The 14,451-nt window shown below is 43.5% G+C and overlaps 1 protein-coding gene across 1 annotated transcript in view; it reads left to right on the plus strand.

The window, feature by feature from the left end:
• The window catches only part of GAP43 (growth associated protein 43), a 183,021-nt gene that overhangs the window by 76,318 nt on the left and 92,252 nt on the right, over positions 1-14,451 (plus strand). Inside the window, exon 2 of the mRNA XM_077293712.1 lies at positions 5,142-5,685. Coding sequence (XP_077149827.1) covers positions 5,142-5,685 — 544 coding nt within the window. The remainder of the gene's footprint in view (positions 1-5,141; positions 5,686-14,451) is intronic.

Consider the following 14,451-nt stretch of genomic DNA (forward strand, 5'->3'; position numbering starts at 1 on the left):
GTGAGTATCCCATGTCGGGGCCCCACCTTAGCAACTGTACGGTATATACTCTTTGGCGCCATCGCTCTCATTCTTTAAGTCCCCCTCGTTCACATCTGGCAGCTGTCAATTCGCCTCCAACACTTTTCCTTTCACTTTTTCCCCATTATGTAGATAGGGGCAAAATTGTTTGGTGAATTGGAAAGCGCGGGGTTAAAATTTCACCTCACAGCATAGCCTATGACGCTCTCGGGGTCCAGACGTGTGACTGTGCAAAATTTTGTGGCTGTAGCTGCGACGGTGCAGATGCCAATCCCGGACATACACACATACACACACACATACATACATACACACACACACACATACACAGCTTTATATATTAGATATATATACTTACTTGTGATGGGAATGCCGTAGATTGGTGGCACAGCCTCTAGATATGGGTGGTCTATATGGCCCCTCCATGTGCTGCTGGACTGATCTCTTCCTCGATGTCCCTCGGCCAGTGTGAGGCCATTTTTCTATTCTTAGCCGGAGCTTGATTGCAATTAGCAGGATCGCTCGTCAGTGTGAATCATCCGCGTGGTGTTACAGCGCGGGGACAGCGGTGTGCGGGGATCGTCACCATCGGGGCTGGATTTATAATCTGTAAAGTTCCATTTTTGTTTCAATAATTGTGTCCAGTGTGGAACGTTCTGAAACTTTACAAACCACTTCATTAGGGGTCAAAAGATATACTAGGCCTAGATAATTGGCACTCCCAAATATCAATATAACCTATAATTTTCCACGGAAGTAAACGCCAAAAAGGTATGAAAAATCTGTATAAATTTTATTTCAGCCACAAATTACATAACACATAAAATCAATGTATATAAAAGGAGTACAGACATAAAAATGCAAACACAATGCATGTATCAAATGAAAACAATGGGTCAAAGAGGCGAAGGTAAAGTTACCAATATGGGTACCTATACTCAGAGGTATTAATAATTTAAACTATTTGTAGTAAATTACATCAAATTGCTAATTTAACATTCCAATGAATAAACTACCTTTAAAAAGGTCCCAATATATTAATTACTACGCCTCCTATATAAATTCCTCACTCAATATGTAGTATGATATATATCCCATTAGAATACATTTCAGCAGAACTATAATAAATTTATACACAATGTGCCAGCCATAAAAAATGTATATTTATGCACCAGTGTGCTTGCTATGTACCATAAACCTAAAGATATCCTGCAAAAGGTGTATGGATTATCCAATGAATGAAGATATATACAAAAATATCCAAGATTAAAGTGCCAAGTGCTTAATTAGGTACACTAATGAAAGGGTTCAGCTATATGGCATACTAGCACACACGAAAGCATAAGAAAGGCTGAAAAATAGTAAGATACATGACCTGTGTGAGCAGACTGGGCTCAAGGGGCTCATAGATGAACCCTTTCATTAGTGTACCTAATTAAGCACTTGGCACTTTAATCTTGGATTTTTATGTACTTACCTTCATTTACCTGCAGCCACTATTTAATGGCACATAATTAGCACATTGGTGCAAAGTATGCCAAAGAACTAATATTTGTTCACTTTTATTAAGCACTTGACACTTTAATCCTGGATATTTTTGTATATATCTTCATTCACTTGGATAATCAATACACCTTTTGCAGGATATCTTTAGGTTTATGGTACATAGCAAGCACACTGGTGTATAAATATACATTTTTTATGGCTGTCACATTGTTTATAAATTTATTATAGTTCTGCTGAAATGTATTCTAATGGGATATATATCATATTGAGTGAGAAATGTATATAGGAGGCGTAGTAATTAATATATTGGGACCTTTTTAAGGTAGTTTATTTATAGATACTCATAAATTCATTGGAATGTTAAATTAGCAATTAGCAATCGTTTAAATTATTAATACCTCTGAGTATAGGTACCCATACTGGTTACTTTACCTTCGCCTCTTTGACCCATTGTTTTCATTTGATACATGCATTGTGTTTGCATTTTTTGTGTCTGTACTCCTTTTATACACATTGATTTTAGATGTTATGTAATTTGTGGTTGAAATAAAATGTATATAGATTTTTCATCATTCATTAGGAGATTTATCTTCATTCTGTGGCTTTTCTCCAGTCTGTTTCCAGCATAGATATGATTAGGAGTACAGATGATGGCAGTGATGGGTCGGCAGCGTCCGTCTTCTCTGAGCTCTGCGTATCAGGACAATCATCTGCAGCAGCTTCTCCCCAGAGTTGGTGAGACACGGACCCTCTCACTGCCATCATCTGTACTCCTACTGAGTACCATCTGATATAAATGCGGCTGAATCCAGCAAATCATCCGGGAAAAAGCTGCTTATGTGAAATCTTTTTACAGGAATGAAGACTTTTTTTTAAATAAACTTATTTGAAAAGTTTCGCAACTTTCCATGCTGGATACAATTATTAAAAAGTAAAATAAAAGTTTAAGTAACTCATTAAGCGCAGAATATTTGCCGCCGTGGACACTGCCCATTGTATTGGCCACACCTTATGGGAATTCCTTTTTTACCTAATTTACATATTGTACCCAGAGTGCACCTGTAGACCCAGCGGGGTGCGGCGCCCCTCTCTGAAGTCTGCAGTCTCAGAGCTTTATGCTTTTGTTACGTTCCTCCTCCTCTTCACACGAGTCACCCACGTCCCCTGTGTAGTCATTCACACCCCGACCAGAACCCCAAATTTATTAAGGTCCCTAAATGAATTCAGACTGCAGCATATTTACATCCTGGTGTCACTTTCGTCGTCACTTTGTTATTGTTTTGTGCTATTCATTGATTGTTTGGAAAGAACACGCGCCGGACCCCATGATGGGACCTGTGCCTTTCATCAAAGTGAAAACGTATGGCCCAAATTGTGGTGGTAGAAAATTGGCCCCTTTTTTGCATTTATTTCTGGGCCCCTCGTACTTCCTTTATAGTGGCCCTGCTTGTTTGTCAGCTTTGCTGTGTAGACTTGGACATGATGAGCAGAATCATCTCATTATCAATAGATGAAGGTCGGGTAGTACTTCTGGTGGTCGAGATAAGACAATACTAACAACATACACTATACCCCCATATAATGCTCTGTATACAGCTCCTCTGACGCTCCCTGGTCTCTGGAGGGGGAGCTGTACTCATTACCTAATGGAGACTGTATTACCCTATGGGCACTGTTCTGCCCCGTGACTCCCATTCATTGCGGCTGCCATAAAGCGCACGGCTCGTTGCACATGTAGGTGGAGTGATACTTTGCAACAGTCCAGATTTTGCCAGAACAATCGTAGTTGCAGAAAGGATGGGGTTTTGCAAATCCACTGGCAGAAGTGCACATTTCGCCGCATTTCTGGCTGTTTTTGGAGGCATCCTTCAGAGCAGTGCTTAAAGGGAACCTGAAAAATAATTCATGCTGCCCAAATTGTGGACAGCGTGATCCAGATCCTGGATTGCAGATGTGTTTCTCTGTGAAACGCTCATCAGGCAGGGACTATAGACGGAGACCAGACTGGCCCGGCATCGCCCCGGCTGGCTCTTATCAGGGGTCTCTATCTAGAACGACCTGTCAATCATTTGCTGCAGCACTGGCAGATGCCGGGCGGATCTTTCGAGTTTTCGGAGCGTCCGTGCCACCAAGCTGCAATTCATGCTATTGCTGGATCGCCTGACAGGTTCCCTTTAAATATCCCAAATTTTACATTATAAATGTTTTCATTTTTGAGAAATAATATTTCCGTTGTGCCGAAGCTTAAATTCATCGCTATCTCAAAAGCTTGAGTGTCTGAAGCAGCTGGGCATCTCCATGACAGCAGGTAGATGCTGCGGATGCGGGCGGTCCGGGGTAGTCAGACCTCTGCAGGCAGCTTTGTGTCCCCCCATGGGGGGTGCATTGATCGTATTGAGCTGTGCCGGTTGTGTTACAATTACATAAGGAGCCGCTATTGTTGGGTTTCTCGGCTCCGGCGCGGCAGGTACAATACAATTTCTTCTGTGTCGCCGTCGTACAGAGACTTCGTAATTACCTCTTGAACAGCTCCTCTTTGTAACGTGTCCGACGGTTCCTTTCTTCGGCCTTTCACGGTTGTTGGTGGAGAGGATTTTGCAGGATGCACAATATATAGGAAGTCTACGAACCGGCCCCTGTGGTTTCTGCCTGAAATATGTGCACGTCTATATTCTTCCCTTTTTTCTTGTTAGAAAAAAAAGGGCTTAAAGGAATTGTACTAGATTAGAAAAAACATGCCTGCCTTCTTCCAAAAAACAGATTCGCTTCAATTGATTGGAGCTGTAATACCAGACCTGAACAGGTGTGGCGCTCTTTCTAGAAGAAAGTGAGCATGCTTTTCTACTTATGTGAAGGGTTATTCTCACATGTGCCAAGAAAGTGCCAACCTACTGATTACCAGTGGCCAACTCACCACGAATGGCGGGGGTACAGAGATGCCCATTGAGTAGATAAGAACTGGACACCACCTTAGATATGCCATACATATACAAGATGGCAGAGATCGAAATGGAAGCCTGGAATTCATATTTTCTTTCCTATACAATCTCTGTGACATAGGAAGTGAAGACAGAGGAAAGGAGAGGACGGGAGGAGGAGGAGGGGGATGCAGCTGCAGTAAATAGCTGGTGGTCGCACATGCTCAGTACCTCCGTTCTCATGTCATTGTGGCAATGTCTTCTGGTTGGAAAGGGACATTTGTGCCCATGTGGATAGCAAAGTCCAAGTGCATCTGCCACCTCTGTTCTCCCTAAAGAGTTGAGTTTCTGGAATTCCCTCTGTGTTCTTTTTGATATTTTTACGTCTCTTTCAGCCCATACATAATTATTTTTTTGTAACTGCTACATAGAAAACATCATGACGTTTAGTAAACCACCCGAGACAGCGATGATGTGAAGCTCGGGGAACTCATGAATAATTCATTCCACTTTGTAGCAAGAAGTCATCAATTTTAATTTAATAGACCCAAAAAATTCCCAGAGGCTCCAAAATATGAAACTTCTTTAATGTTTGGTATTTTTTTTATAAAGAAAATTACACTTGTTATAACTGAAGCGAGATGTGTTTGTTATAAGGAAGATTTCTCAAATGTTCTTCTGTTTTCCCCCCTAAAGGTGGAAAAAAATGAGGAGGGCGACCAAAAAATCGAACAAGATGCAAACAAGCCAGAGGACAAAGCTCATAAAGCAGCGACCAAAATCCAGGCCAGCTTCCGCGGACATATAATCCGGAAAAAACTCAAGGGAGATAAAAAAGGAGATGAGAACAGCGGAGAACCCATGGAGAACCACAAAGAAGATGCCAAGGAAGACGCCAACAAGACAGAAAATGAGACCCGAAAGACAGAGGAACCCACCAGTGATGGACCCTTGTCTGAAGATAATAAGAAAAAAGTAGATAGTTCTTCAGAAGGTAAAAAGCAAGAGGCGGCTTCAGAGGAAGAGGCCAAAAATACAGAAAAACCTTCTAATGAAGTCAAGAAAACAGAGCCAGAAGTAAAGGGCACAAGTGAGAACTCCTCGGGTCAAGACGCCAACCAAGCAAAGGATGAGTGCAAACAAGCCAATGTGCCTGCTGCCAGCCCAGAAGCTTCCCCGGCAAAAGAGCAAGCCAAACAAGACACAGCGGACAGCAGTCAAGACGACAACAAGAAGGGAGGTAAGGAGCAGTGGAGGCTGAGCAGCTGGAACACTTTTGTATCTATTGTATTAAAAAATTACTTATTGGTTCTGCAGATTAACATGGAAAACCACACGGGGCCTCTCAGCCAGTCAGAATCTCTGACGTGGATCCTCCATGACTCCTCAGAGGCGGGCCTCACAGATTGTATCACATGATCTTTACAACAGCTGCTGATTGGCTGACAGGGCTCATACATGTTTCCCAAGTTCCCATTTGTCAGACCTAAATCTCACCAATTATTTCTTGTAAAACTCCCAGGAATCTGCAATTTGGGTCTCGTTTGGATGAATCAATTGAGATCAAATTAATTGTACAATCCTTTAAAAAAAAAAAAAATAGGAGCAAATCCTTGTTCATGTGACTACGTATGGAGGGCTGGTGATGTAGAAGGGATCATACATGAAATCCTCCCCCAGGAGGCCAAGTAAAGGGTTTGTTATTACCATGCAGACAGGGGGCGACAAATTATATTGTCCTGTACTGAAGTTTAGGAACACAATTTGGGGCCTATAATTTTTACAGCATTTCACAAATCCCATAACATTAGTGGTATCTACTGCCCTCTAAATATAATGCATGTAGCAGAGCCCACTGTACATTTCTCGGGAAGATCGCTATCCTATGATGGGCGTTGTGCACAGCAGGGTGGGCATTGTACAAGTACGTGACCCTCTAATTAATAGCTTCTTGGCTCCTCCATCATTCCTGCAAGATCACTGTCTGTGTCTATGTTTATCTATTATCTATCTATTACCTATTGCAATGAAAATACACACATGAGAGGACCGGGGGATACGGATATCACCCCGCCGTCACCAATCTGTGACGGAGCTTGCACAGTCACAGCTCTCCGGCGCCCCCCTTACCCACCGGTATTTCAGGAAACTGCACCTAGGATAAGTAGTCGCCTGAGAGGCTGCCCTGTCACGTACTGGTTATCGGGGCACTCTGCAGTGAGGGAGGTATATACAGTATATATCACCAGTCCCAGGCCGGGAATATACATATAAACCTCCGTCCGTCACTGCCAGGATCCCACAATAACACCAGAAATGTATGCTGCCACCAGTTCCTCGTTAGATATAAGCCTGGTCTGTTAACAAGCCTATATCGGGTCAGAAACCAACCCCGGGTAGCATATAAGTACTACCTGAACTCACGGACATGGGAGATCGGGTTTCGAGATAAACGAGCAGCCCAAGATTAATTGATATTTTTATTTGCCGAAAGGCGCACTAGAATCTACAAATGTATACAGATAAATATACAGAAAATACAGAATTAGGGTACGGGTTGGGGTAGCAGTTAGCTGTATGCATCAAGTTACCATGTCTTATAGCATGTGGGCCCCAGGGAAGCGCTGAGTCCACAGGTACTTCCTTAGTTCCTGGTCCGTCTCCACACGTGACGCAACGTAGCTTCCATGGCAGAACGAAGACAGGGCTGAAGGTGTGTAGCTAGCTTTTAATCCTTTGCGTGCCCCCTCCCAAATATGCCTCTGCCCCTCTGGGTTGGGCTGAATTCCCCTTACCTCCTAGCTAAAATAATTCCCAATATCTAGGATGGGTCACAACTTCTCAGGGGGAGGTCCAAACGGGACGATTAACGTCTCAACAGGTTCGTTGAGGTTGGTCCGATACAGAGAGTCCAAATTTGGTTCGACTAAGTGGTTCTAGAGAGCCAGTCTCGATAGCTCGGCATCTGGGGCAGCTAGAGAGATATGAGACGTGGGGGTGCGTTTAGGGGATTTCCAGGGTTCTGGTAGTATATGGGACATAACCCTGAGATGCCTAGTACTCTCATGATTCATCTCTAGGTGTCGGTGACTTCGATCTAGAGTTTGCTTTCATGTTGGTTGCCTTGCACAAAAGACAGCAGGGGGTCCTAGCTCTGCCCCTCTGTGCCTTCATTAACAGGTGGCCTATAATTTACTGGCCATTTGGCAAAGTCCTGCTCTTTTGGGAATCTGTGTACTTTTCCCAAGGGTGGGGGCCACATTTCAGGATTGGAAGGAGATCTGGGTAATTTATGGGGCCTGAATTCATAAATCCAAAATCGAGTCTCTCTCATCCCTCACAACCATTATCTATCTATTATCTATCTATTATCTATTTATCATTTATTATCTATCTTTCTATTATCTATTTTCTATTTATCTATTATCTATCTTTCTATCTATTTGTATGAATAATAAAAAAGAAAAAAGTAGGCAGCACTCCGATAAATGATGAAATAAAGTGGACTTTAGTAGCCCATATGGGCTAATAAAGTCAACTCTTTTTCACCATTTTTTGGAGTGCTGCCTCCTTTTTTTCTTTTTTAATTATTTATACAAATAGATATTTGTTTGGAGGGTCTTGCACGCTGAATTCATCTATACGGCGCTGTTCGATTTTTTCTTCCATCTATCTATCTATTTATCTACTATTATCTATCATCTGTTATCTATCTATATATTATCTATTATCTATCTAGCATCTATCTATCAATCATCTATGTATCTTTCTATGTTGATAAACAATTTAGCAGAAAAATGTAATCATTGGTAACAGACATGATGAAACATTTTTTCCGAGAACTGAGCTGATACATTGTGATTGTCAGAGTTTGGGGATACTACTTTGGACTCTTCTGCCTTCTGCTTCCTCTGTAATATACACTGCTCAAAAAAATAAGCGGAACACACTTAAACAACAGAATCTAACTCCAAGTAAATCAAACTTCTGTCAAATCAAACTGTCCACTTAGGAAGCAACACTGACAATCAATTTCACATGCTGTTGTGCAAATGGAATAGACAACAGATGGAAATTATTGGCAATTATCAAGACCCCCTCAATAAAGCAGTGGTTCTGCAGGTGGGGACCACAGACCACATCTCAGTACCAATGCTTTCTGGCTGATGTTTTGGTCACTTTTGAATGTTGGTTGTGCTTTCACACTCGTGATGTGGGTCCCCCCTATTTTTGTAATCAAACACAAGTCCCAGTACCCCGATTGCGACCACACTAGGGCAACCAGGAAGAGCGACGGCAAAGAGCCAGAATTGGAGCATCTCAATTTTTTCCAATTTTTTTTCCAATTTTTTAGTATATTGGGGAATTGTGTATGCCTGGGAGGATCAGCACCCCTCTATTTTGCTATTGCTGCACTGATTTTTTTCTATTAAGATAGATGATAGATAGATAATAGATAAATAGATATCCGTTAGATATATCTTTAGTGACGTGTATGCAGTTTACTGTACATGTATTAACTAAAAGAATAAATGAAAAAAATGATGTGGGTTCCCCCTATTTTTGGTAATCAAACCCAAATCCCAGTACCCCGATTGCGACCACACTAGGGCAACCAGGAAGAGAGAAGGCAAAGAGCCAGAATTGGGGCATCTCATGTGATGTGCCACTTCTGGGCGGCTTCATGGTATTTTTAGGCTGAGATGGACCCAACAACCAAGGACCTTTTCAGCCTGATAATATAAGCCCCCAGCTGTCTGCTTTCTCTTGGCTGGTTATCAAAAATTGGGGGAACCCATGTTGTTTTATTAATTTATTAGGTTAATAGCTATAACATTGGGTCACCATACAAAGCACTAAAAGGTGCCATTTTTTATAATAACTATCTAGCGACCTATCTATAAAAGGTCTTTGCAAAGTTTACAAAGCAATAACACACAAAAATAATTATTTCTTACAAGGCATACGTGTCACATGGACGGCACATGGATGACTCACACATACACAAGTATGTGACACGGACATGCAACACTGATAACACAGGTACTATGTACAGGTATCATCAGGACGTGTAAAAGGGGCTTCACACAGTATGATGCCACCTCAGTATAAACCCCCTCACACAGTATGATGTCCCCACAGTACATTCCCCCACACACAGTATGATGTCCACACAGTACATTCCCCACACACAGTATGATGTCCCAACAGTACATTCCCCCACACGGTGTGATGTGCCCACAGTACATTTTTCCCACACATAGTATGATGTCTCCACAGTACATTCCCCCCACACACAGTATGATGTCCCCACAGTACATTGCCCCACACACAGTATGATGTCTCCACAGTACATTCCCCCCACACAGTATGATGTCCCCACAGTACATTCCTCCACACACAGTATGATGTCCCCACAGTATATTCCCCTACACACAGTATGATGTCTCCACAGTACATTCCCCCACACACAGTATGATGTCCCTATAGTACATTAACCCCACACAGTATGATGTCCCCACAGTACATTCCCCACACACAGTATGATGTCCCCACACTACATTCCCCCACACAGTGTGATGTGCCCACAGTACATTTTTCCCACACATAGTATGATGTCTCCAGAGCACATTCCCCCCACACACAGTATGATGTCCCCACAGTACATTCCCCCCACACAGTATGATGTCCCCACAGTACATTCTTCCCACACATAGTATGATTTCCCCACAGTACATTCTCCTACACACAGTATGATGTCCCCACAGTATATTCCCCCCACACAGTATGATGTCCCCACAGTACATTCGCCCCACACAGTATGATGTCCCCACAGTACATTCCCCTACACACAGTATGATGTCCCCATAGTACATTCCCCCACACACAGTATGATGTCCCCACAGTACATTCGCCCCACACAGTATGATGTCCCCACAGTACATTCCCCCCCACACAGTATGATGTCCCCACAGTACATTCCCCTCACACACAGTATGCTGTCCCCACAGTACATTCCCCCACACATAGAATGTCCTCACAGTACATTCCCCCCACACAATATGATGTCCCCACAGTACATTCTTCCAACACATAGTATGATGTCCTCACAGTACATTCCCCCACACAGTATGATGTCCCCACAGTACATTGCCCCACACACAGTATGATGTCTCCACAGTACATTCCCCCCACACAGTATGATGTCCCCACAGTACATTCCTCCACACACAGTATGATGTCCCCACAGTATATTCCCCTACACACAGTATGATGTCTCCACAGTACATTCCCCCACACACAGTATGATGTCCCTATAGTACATTAACCCCACACAGTATGATGTCCCCACAGTACATTCCCCACACACAGTATGATGTCCCCACACTACATTCCCCCACACAGTGTGATGTGCCCACAGTACATTTTTCCCACACATAGTATGATGTCTCCAGAGCACATTCCCCCCACACACAGTATGATGTCCCCACAGTACATTCCCCCCACACAGTATGATGTCCCCACAGTACATTCTTCCCACACATAGTATGATTTCCCCACAGTACATTCTCCTACACACAGTATGATGTCCCCACAGTATATTCCCCCCACACAGTATGATGTCCCCACAGTACATTCGCCCCACACAGTATGATGTCCCCACAGTACATTCCCCTACACACAGTATGATGTCCCCATAGTACATTCCCCCACACACAGTATGATGTCCCCACAGTACATTCGCCCCACACAGTATGATGTCCCCACAGTACATTCCCCCCCACACAGTATGATGTCCCCACAGTACATTCCCCTCACACACAGTATGCTGTCCCCACAGTACATTCCCCCACACATAGAATGTCCTCACAGTACATTCCCCCCACACAATATGATGTCCCCACAGTACATTCTTCCAACACATAGTATGATGTCCTCACAGTACATTCCCCCCACACAGTATGATGTCCCCACAGTATATTCCCCCCACACAGTATGATGTCCCCACAGTACATTCTTCCCACACATAGTATGATTTCCCCACAGTACATTCTACACACAGTATGATGTCCCCACAGTATATTCCCCCCACACAGTATGATGTCCCCACAGTACATTCGCCCCACACAGTATGATGTCCACACAGTACATTCGCCCCACACAGTATGATGTCCCCACAGTACATTCCCCCCCACACAGTATGATGTACCCACAGTACATTTGCCCCACACAGTATGATGTCCCCACAGTACATTCTCCTATACACCGTATGATGTCCCCACAGTACATTCCCCCCCACACAGTATGATGTCCCCACAGTACATTTGCCCCACACAGTATGATGTCCCCACAGTACATTCGCCCCACACACAGTATGATGTCCCCACAGTACATTCGCCCCACACAGTATGATGTCCCCACAGTACATTCCCCCACACACAGTATGATGTCCCCACAGTACATTCCCCCACACACAGTATGATGTCCCCACAGTACATTCCCCCACACACAGTATGATGTCCCCACAGTACATTCGCCCCACACAGTATGATGTCCCCACAGTACATTCTCCTACACACAGTATGATGTCCCCACAGTACATTTCCCCCCACACAGTATGATGTCCCCACAGTACATTCACCCCACACAGTATGATGTCTCCACAGTACATTCTCCTACACACAGTATGATGTCTCCACAGTACATTCTCCTATACACCGTATGATGTCTCCACAGTACTTTCCCCCCACACAGTATGATGTCCCCACAGTACATTCTCCTACACACAGTATGATGTCCCCACAGTACATTCCCCCCACTCAGTATCATGTTCCCAAAGTACATTCCCCTACACACACAGTATGATAACCACACATTACATTTCTCCATGAAAGCATCCCATTTTCCTGTGTGTCCTGCTTATTTGCTGTTATAGGGGTTGTCCCTAACTGTAGAATCCCAATTTTAAATAAAGCAGTCCTCCTTGTAAAATAAAAAGTGCAGATACTTGCCTCCTGAATTGGCAATGTTCCAGGAATGTAGGCGTCAAGGCTCGCATAATATGAAGTCACATGAGCCCTGTAGCCAATCAAAGGCCAATATTTTGTGGTGCACTGGAGACTGTATGGGCACCAATTCTAAAGCCTTATTCAGTGTATACCCCATTTTTACTGATTAACAACCTCTTGCACAGATGTCTTCTGGGTGGTGCAATGCTGAAGTACGTATATTAAACTTTCAAAAAAAAATGCCAGCACTCACCCGATCTGCAGGGAAAATCAGTCCATTTTTATTCTTATTCCTTTCTGGACTTTCACAGAAAGTGCGGTAGTGCTGCGATGCAGCCCCTAAAAATTTCTGGTGCAAGCAATTACCTTCATATTTCACAAGCTTACTGACAGGACGTTACTCTGTGTGCAATCTAAGTGTCACATGTCTCCCAATACATACACTTTACCTTTTCTGAAAGGCCACAGAGACTGCAGTACAATTAACAAGAGGCACCAGTAACCAAACAACACCATGAAGACCAAGAATATCTCCGAACAACACCATGAAGACAAAGGAGATCTCTAAACATCACCATGAAAACCAAGGAGATCTCCAAACAATACCATGAAGACCAAGGAGATCTTCAAACACCACCATAAAGACCAAGGAGATCTCCAAACAAAACCATGAAGACCAAGTAGAGCTTCAAACACCACCATGAAGACCAAAGAGATCTCCATTCAAGACTACGAAGACCAAAGAGATCTCCAAACAGCATCACGAAGACCAAGAAGATCTCTAAACAACATCAGGAAGACCAAGGAGATCTCCAAACAACGCCATAAAGACAAAGGAGATCTCTAAACATCACCATGAAAACCACGGAGATCTCCAAACAACACCATGAAAACCAAGGAGATCTCCAAACAAAACCATGAAGACCAAGGAGATCTTCAAACACCTCCATGAAAACCAAGGACATCTCCAAACAAGACTACAAAGACCAAAGGGATCTCCAAACAACATCACGAAGACCAAGAAGATCTCGAAAAAACATCATGAAGACCAAGGAGATCTCCGAACAACACCATGAAAGCCAAGGAGATATTCAAACGACACCATGAAGAACAATGAGATCTTCAATCACCATCATGAAGACTGTTATGATCCTAGTGGCTTAGGATCACAAATCTAACCAGCTAAGTAGAAGAAAATAGGACGAGCTCTGGGGATGTGGTAACTGGACTAACCGCAAACCTGATCCTAACCGCACACACTATAGGCAGCCGTGGAACGTTTCCTGAAATCCTAGACGTCTCTTCACGGCCTGAGAAACTGACTACCCCTAAAGAGAAAGTAAAGACCTCACTTGCCTCAGAGAAATAACCCCAGAGATATAGAAGCCACCCACAAATAATAACAGTGAGTTAAGAGGAAAAGACAAACGCAGAGATGAAACAGGTTAAGCAAATGAGGCCCGCTAACGCTAGATAGCAGAAAATAGCAAGGGATCTGTGTGGTCAGTAAAAAACCCTATGCAAAAATATCCACGCAGAGAATGCGAGAACCCCCACACCAACTAACGATGTGGGGGGAGCAAATCAGCACCCCAGAGCACCAGCAAGCAGGGAAATCACATATTAGCAAGCTGGACAAAACTCATCATATACTAGGAAACATCTTGAACACAGATGAGCAAAAATAAGCAAACCAAACTTAGCTTCTCTTGGAGAGACTGATAACGGATGTAGACAGGAGCAATCAGAATAGCACTGAATACAACGACAACAGGCAAGGAATGAAGGACCAGGTGGATTAAATAGGAAACCTAACTAGCAGATGACGAGACAGCTGATCCTGCCAGAAACCTGCAAAATAACAAAAAGAGCAACCAGGGGGAGCCCAAAGAGAGAACTCACACAGTACCACTCACGACCACAGGAGGGAGCCCGGAAACAGAGTTCACAGCAGTACCCCCCCCTTGAGGAGGGGTCACCGAACCCTCACCAGAACC

Source organism: Ranitomeya variabilis, chromosome 3 (genome assembly GCF_051348905.1).
Source record: "Ranitomeya variabilis isolate aRanVar5 chromosome 3, aRanVar5.hap1, whole genome shotgun sequence".
Classification (NCBI taxonomy): Eukaryota; Metazoa; Chordata; class Amphibia; order Anura; family Dendrobatidae; genus Ranitomeya; species Ranitomeya variabilis.